Raw genomic sequence first — 7,500 nt, forward strand, 5'->3', positions numbered from 1 at the left:
GAAAAGAAAAAGGAAGAATACGAAGTAGAAGAGGAAGGAAGTAGGAGAATAATAATAAGAGAAAGAAGAGGAATAAAAATATGGATAAGGCTTAGAAGAAGACGAAGAAGAAGAGGAACTAGAAGAAAGAAAGAAAAAAAGAAAATCAGTGAAGAAAAAACAAGAACAAGACGATAAAGGAGAAAACAGAAAAAAGGAAAAAAAGAAAAAGAAGAAAACAGAAGAAAGAAAGGAACAAGAAGATAAAGGAGAAACAGAAAGGCGAAAGAAAGAATATAAACAATTAAAAAGAACAGAAGAAAAGAGAAAAGAACAAGAAGACAAAGAAGAGCACAGAGGAAGGAAGAGCGAGATCAAGAAAATAAAGAAGAGAACAGAAGAACAACAAGAGAACAGAAGAACAAGAAGATAAAGGAGATTAGACTCGAGGAAACGGAATCAACAAGAAGAAATAAAGAATAGAACAGAAGAACAAGCATAGAACAGAAGAACAAGAAGAGAACAGAAGAACAAGAAGATAAAGGAGATTAGACCCAAGGAAACGGAATCAACAAGAAGAAATAAAGAAGAGAACAGAAGAACAAGAAGAGAACAGAAGAACAAGAAGAGAACAGAAGAACAAGAAGATAAAAGAGATTAGACCCGAGGAAACGGAATCAACAGAGCTGCATCTGTGACCTAAAAATAGCCTCGACTTCATTCTTGCTTCCTCGGTTCTCCTTGCGATTGAGAGGCGGCCGCGATGTCGGTGCAGGGCGGTTCGACGCAGAATTGATGCGCAACCCGGTCATTCGGCTTCTCCCGTTGCCCGGCGACGCTTCTTGTCTGTTTTCGTCTGTTTGTAATGGATGGATGGGTGTGGGTGTGTAAGTGGGGTGGGGGTGCTTTGTGTGGGTGCGTATGTATGTGTGTGGGTGTGTGTATGCGTGTGGGGGGAGGGGAGTGTGCAGACGTGTGTGTGTATGTTTGTGTATGTGTGTGTGTGTGTGTGTGTGTGTGTGTGTGTGTGTGTGCGTGTGTGTGTGTGTGTGTGTGTGTGTGTGTGTGTGTGTGTGTGTTTGTGTAAATAGGAACAACGAAGGGAAGGGCAGCACACGAATATGTCGAAGGCCTTTTCGCTATTCCTTCGGCATATTCGTGTGTTTTCTTGCCCTTCCCTTCGTGGTTCCTGTCGCAATCTGTTCACCATGAATTACACTTGTGTGTGTGTGTGCGTGTGTGTGTGTGTGTGTGTGTGTGTCTCTCTGTGTGTGTGTGTGTGTGCGTGTGTGTGTGTGTGTGTGTGTGTGTGTGTGTGTGTGTGTGTGTGTGTGTGTGTGTGTGAGAGAGAGAGAGAGAGAGAGAGAGAGAGAGAGAGAGAGAGAGAGAGAGAGAGAGAGAGAGAGAGAGAGAGAGAGAGAGAGAGAGAGAGAGAGAGAGAGAAAGAAAGACAAATAATATGAACATGGGGGGAATACATATGTTTTGTACTTACATGTATGTGCATGTATGTTTGTATGTATATATGTATATTCATATTTTATGTTTCTGTGTAGGTGTTGTAAGTTTACTATATATGCATATATATTTTTTAATACGTAATGAAGGAGTGACTGTGTTAAATCGGTTTGGTCTGTCTGTCATATTCTCACTAGCGTCTGACAGCTTCTGCATGTTTTCCGTTCATCTTCGTCATCTCTTTACCTCTGTCGGCGCTATGGACTGCCGATTTCGACTTTCCTTTTGTACTTTTCCTCAAAAATTCTCTCTCAGATCCCTCTTCCTTCTCCCTGATCTCTCTTTGTTTCTCTTTACGTCTGTGTCTGTTCGTCTCTTTGTTTATCTCTCTCTTTCAGTTTCTCTCTTCTCTCTGTCTCTCTGTCTATCTGTCTGTCTATTTATTTTCTATCTTAGTCTATCTGTCTATCTATTTCTCTATCTTAGTCTTTCTTTTTATTTTAGTCGATATATATTTTTTTTCTTAGTCTATCTATTTATTTATCTTAGTATATCTATCTATTCATATAGTCAATCTATCTATCTATCTATTTATCTATTACCTTCACCATTTTCTTATAAGTTTCTCTCTCTCTGTCATTCTGCATCCACCTGTTTCGTCACCTCTCTGCTTCCAGTTTTTCTCCCTATCCTTCTTCTCACTTCCTCCTCTTATCTCCCTACACTCCTCTCTCTCCCTCTTTCTCTCTCTCTCTCTACTTTTATTTCCCCACCTTCTTCCCTCTAGTTTTCCTCACTTCCCTCTCCTTCCTTCTATTTCCATCCTCCTTCTCCCTCTCCCTCCTCCTCCCTCTATTTCCCTCACTCCCTCTGACTCTAGTTCTTCTTCTCCTTTCCTTCTCCCTCTCACTACGTTTATTTATCTCTCCTTTTCTTCCTTCACCCTCTCCTTCTATTTTTTATTCTCCATTTCCTTCTCCCTCTCACTCTTTCTTTGAGCCTCCTCACCCTCTCCCTCTAGTTCTTCTCCCTCTCGCCTTTCACTTATTTTTATTTCCCTCACCTCTCCCTCCCTTTCTCTCCCTTTCCTTCTCCCTCTCCCTCTCGTTCTTCCTTTCCATCTCCTCTCGCTCTATTTCTTCTTTATTTCCTCACCCTCTCCCTCCCTCTCTCTCCCTCTTCACTCTCTCCTTCAGCTCTTCTCCTTCTTCCATCTCCCTATCACTTACTTTATTTCCCTCACCCTATCTCTCTAGTTCTTCTTCTCCTCTCACTCTACTTTCATTTCCTTCACCCTTCCTGCTATTTCCTCCCTTTCCTTCTCCCTCTCACTTACTTCTTCTCTCTCTCCCTCCTCTCCCTATTTCCTCCTCACCCTTCCTCAGTAGTTCTTCTTCTCCTCTCCTTTCACTCTACTTTTATTTCCCTCACCCTATCTCTCTAGTTCCTCTCCCTTTCCTTCACCCTCTCCCTCTAGTTCTTAATCTCCTTTTCCTTCTCTCACTTGCTCTACTTTTATTTCACTCACCCTCTCCCTCTAGTTCTTATTCTCCTTTTCCTTCTCCTCACTTGCTCTACTTTTATTTCCCTCACTCTCTCCCTCTAGTTCTCCTCCTTCTCACTCTACTTTTATTCCCCTCACCGCCTCCCTCTAGTTCTTCTTCTCCCTCTCACTCTACTTTTATTTCCCTCTCCTTCCCTCTCTTTCCCTTTCCTTCACCCTCTCCCTCTAGTTCTTCTTCTCCTTTCCTTCACCCTCTCCCTCTAGTTCTTATTCTCCCTTTCCATCTCCCGTTCACTCTATTTTTATTTCCCTCTCCCTCTAGGTCTTATTCTCCCTTTCCTTCTCTCTAGCTCTATTTTTTTCCTTCTCCCTCTCCTTCTAATCCCCAGTTTCTTTCCCTCCCTCCTTATCCCTCCTCTACTCCACTTTTATTTTTCTCCCTCCCCCCCTTTCCCTTTCCTCGCCATTTTTCAAGAAGCGCACCCTCCCCCCCGCGAGAGGGTGAGCAGTAAGCCTGGTGCGCGAATTTCGTCGAAGGTTTTCGTCATCCGATAAATCAGCAAGACCTTGCTGAGCTGAACTTCGTTGTGAATGGTTTAGTTTTTTCGCTTCGATTTGGCTTCACTGGTTTGTGGGTTGTGGGAGGGTTTTTTTTTTTTTTGAGTGGGGAGGGGAGGGAATTAAAAATGGGTTTATATTTTCTGATAAAGCACATGAGAGAAATTGCATTTTTCTTCTCTCCAATTCTGTCTTTCTCTCCCTCTCTCTCTTTCTCTCTCTCTCTCTCTCTCTCTCTCTCTCTCTCTCATTCTCTCTCTCTCTCTCTCTCTCATTCTCTCTTCCTCTCTTCCTCCCTCTCTCTTTTTCTCTCGCTCTCTCTCTCTCTCTCTCTCTCTCTCTCCTTCTTAAAATACGTACTTGAGAACGCACACTTTTTGGCGTACAGACGCACAAAGGATACGTACAGTCAGTCACCTAAGGTCTTGCACTCACCTACACTCATACGCAAACGCACACGTATTCACACCCTATAATCCCCATGACTTCCCCCATATCCCTTACATCCCACGATCCCTCACACACACACCCAGCCCCTCTCCTATCTCCAGCCCCACCCTCCCGTGAACCCCCCTCCCCTAACCCCTCCTCCCTTATAAATTCCTCAGCCCCACCAGTCCTTCTCCTAATCCTCCACTACCCCTCCTCCCTACAACTCCACACCAACCCTCCCTATCCAACTCCCCCAGCTCCCCCACCAACCCCTCCCCCAACCTCCCCTATTTCCCCTCAGCTCCACCAATCCCTCCTCCCCAACCTCTCTCCCTACTTTCCCCTCAGGCCTCACCAATCCTTCCTCCTAACCTCCCACCAACTCCCCACCAACCCAATCCCCCATCCCCATCCCCCATCCTCCTCCCTCCCTCCTCCTCCTCCCCTCCCACCAGAGTACCCCCCTTACCTGGTCTCCACGCTCTCCTCTCTGAATCACATGACCTCCCACCCATCCCCTCCCCCTCTCCCCCAACCCCCATCCTCCCAGCCCGCCCCAACCCCCACACCTGGTCTCCACGCCTCCCCTCGAACGGCGAAAGATCCGCCCATGTCAGCGCCCTGCAATTGGTCCCCCTCTCCCCCAACCTCCCTCACCCCTCACCCCCTTCCTCTCCCCCATCCCCCCTCACCCCCTCCCCTATACCCTTACATTGGTCTCAACACGCCCTCCTCTCGAACTGCGACAGGATCTGGCTCACGTCGCAGGCCTCACTTAATCCTCTTCCCCAACCTCCCTCTCCCTAACCCCCCTCCCCCCCTCTTCCCCCTCCCTCCCCAACCCCTCACCTTATTTCCACGCCCTCCTCTTCTCGAACGGCGACATTGTGGACTCAACACGTCGAAGGCCTCGTACTGGTCCCCTCCCCCAACCTCCTCACCCTCACCTCTTCTCTTCCCCCTACTGTCATCCCTCTCCTGCGCCCTCCCCCACTCCCTTACATTGGTCATTGTCTCCTACGCCTCCTCTCGAACGGCGAGATTCGGCTCACGTCGAAGGCCTCGTACTGGTCCCCCTCTCCCCTATAACCTCCCCTCACCCCATCCTTCAATCCCCGCCAACTCCCAACCTCCCCAAACTCCCCTACCCCCTGATCCTTCTCATCTGTCTCTCACGACGTCTTCCTCTCGAACGGCGACAGGATCTGGCTCACGTCGAAGGCCTCGTACTGGTCCTCCTCCTCAACCTCCCACCCCCCTCCCTCCTCCCTCTCACCTCCCCCCTCCCCCAACCTCCTCCCCCTCTCCCTCCCCATACCCATCTGGTCTCCACGCCCTCCTCTCTCGAACGGCGACCCCCACCCATCCTCCCCTTCCCCCAACCCCATCTCCCAGCCTGCCCTCAACCTCTTTCTTACCTGGTCTCCACGCCCTCCTCGAACGGCGACAGATCTGGCTCACCCGAGAGAATGCCTGTACTTCGGTCCCTTCTCCCCCAACTCCTCCTCACCTCTCACCCTCTTCCCCCTCCATCCCCCCTCACCCCTCCCCTATACCCCCCCCCTTACATTGGTCTCCACGCCCTCCCTCTCGAACGGCAACAGGGATCTGGCTCACGTCGAAGGCCTCGTACTGGTCCCCCCTCTCCCCCAACCTCCCCTCACCCCCAATTCCTCTTCCTCCCTCCCTAACCCTCTACCTGGTCTCCACGCCCTCCTCTCGAACGGCGACAGATCTGGTCGCCAAGCCGACACTTTCTGCAGGCCATCCTGCCCTCCTCCCCCAACCTCCCCTCAGCCCTCACCCCTATCCCCTCCCTCAACCCCCTCTCACCCTAACCCCTTTACCTTGGTCTCCACGCCCTCCCTCTCGAACGGCGACAGGATCAGGCTCACGTCGAAGGCCTCGTACTGGTCCCCCTCCTCCCCCAACTCCTCCCCTCACCCCTCACCCTCTTCCCCCCATCCCCCCTCAACACTTCCTTCCCCTATACCCCTTACATTGGCTCTGAATGCTTTCTCCTCCACGGCGACAGGATCTGGCTCACGTCGAAGGCCTCGTACTAACTCCCCTCTCTCCCCCCAACCTCCCCCCTCACCCCATCCCCCATCCCCCAACCTCCAATCCCCAAACTCTACCCCCCCCATCCCTTATTTAAGTCTCCACGCCCCTCCCTCCGAACGGCGACAGATCTGGCTCACGTCGAAGGCCTCGTACTGGCATCCCTCCCCAATCCTCCTTCTCTTCCCTCCTCCCCTATACCCCCTTACCTTTCATCTCCACGCCGTCCTCTGAACGGCGACCCCTCCCATCCCCCCACCAACCCAACCCCTCTCCATCCCTCCCCTCTCCCACCCTCCAGCCCTCGCCCTTATCCCCTATTTTGTCTTCCACGCCGCCCTCCTCTCGAACGGCGACAGGATCTGGCCCCATGTCGAAGGCCTCGTACTGGTCCCCTCTCCCCCAACCCTCCCTCACCCCCTCACCTTCTTCTCCCTCCCCCTCAACCCCTCCCTCAATCCCATCGTCCCACGCCCTCCCCTCAGCCTATGACAGGATCTGCCCACGTCGAAGGCCTCGTAATATCCCCTCTCCCCCCAACCTCCCCTCACCCTCACCCTTCCCCCTCCCTCAACCCCCTCTCCCCCTAACCCCTTACCTTGGTCTCCACGCCCCTCCCTCTCGAACGGCGACAGGATCTGGCTCACGTCGAAGGCCTCGTACCGGTCCCCCTCCCCAACCTCCCCTCACCCCCTCACCCTTCCCCTCCCTCAACCCCCCTCTCCCCCCTAACTCCTTGGTCTCCAACGCCCCTCCTCTCGAACGGCGACAGGATTCGGCTCACGTCGAAGGCCTCGTACTGGTCCCCCTCTCCCCAACCTCCCCCCACCCGCTCACCCTCTTCCCCCATCCCCCCCCTCACCCCCTCCCCCCTATACCCCTTACATTGGTCTCCACGCCCTCCCTCTCGAACGGCGACAGGGATCTGAAGCCCTGCGCACGTCGAAGGCTCTCGTACTGGTCCCCTCTCCCCCCCACCAACCCATCCTGCCCCTCTCCCCCCAACCTCCCTCCCAAACCCCCCTCACCTCCCCGATCCCCCCCTCTATCCCCCCCTCTCACCCCCCTCCTCCCCCTTTTTACCTTGGTCTCCACGCCCCTCCCTCTCGAACGGCGACAGGATCTGGCTCACGTCAGAAGGCCTCGTACTGGTCCCCCTCTCCCCCAACCTCCCCTCACCCCCTCCCCTTCCCTCCCCTCCTAACCCCCTACCTGGTCTCCACGCCCTCCCTCTCGAACGGCGACAGGATCTGCTCCTGTCGAAGGCCTCGTACTGGTCCCCCTCTCCCCCCAACCTCCCTCGCCCCCTCACCCTCTTCCCCTCCCCTCAACCCCTCTCCTCGCAACTTCTTTGGCCTTGGTCTCCACGCCCTCCCTCTCGAACGGCGACAGGATCTGGCCTCACGTCGAAGGCCTCGTACTGGTCCCCTCCCCCAATCCCCTCACCCCATCCCCATCCCCCAACTCCCCCAATCTTCCCCAAACTCCCTCCCCCCATCCCCCTACCT

The 7,500-nt window shown here is 52.7% G+C and overlaps 1 protein-coding gene across 1 annotated transcript in view; it reads right to left on the reverse strand.

Moving 5' to 3' along the window:
• LOC113806664 (neprilysin) overlaps window positions 1-7,500 on the reverse strand; it is a 48,142-nt gene that overhangs the window by 9,308 nt on the left and 31,334 nt on the right. The window contains exon 22 of the mRNA XM_070141732.1: window positions 7,349-7,392. Within this exon, the coding sequence (XP_069997833.1) occupies window positions 7,349-7,392 (44 nt within the window). The remainder of the gene's footprint in view (window positions 1-7,348; window positions 7,393-7,500) is intronic.

The sequence above is a fragment of the Penaeus vannamei genome, chromosome 28 (assembly GCF_042767895.1).
Source record: "Penaeus vannamei isolate JL-2024 chromosome 28, ASM4276789v1, whole genome shotgun sequence".
NCBI lineage: Eukaryota > Metazoa > Arthropoda > Malacostraca > Decapoda > Penaeidae > Penaeus > Penaeus vannamei.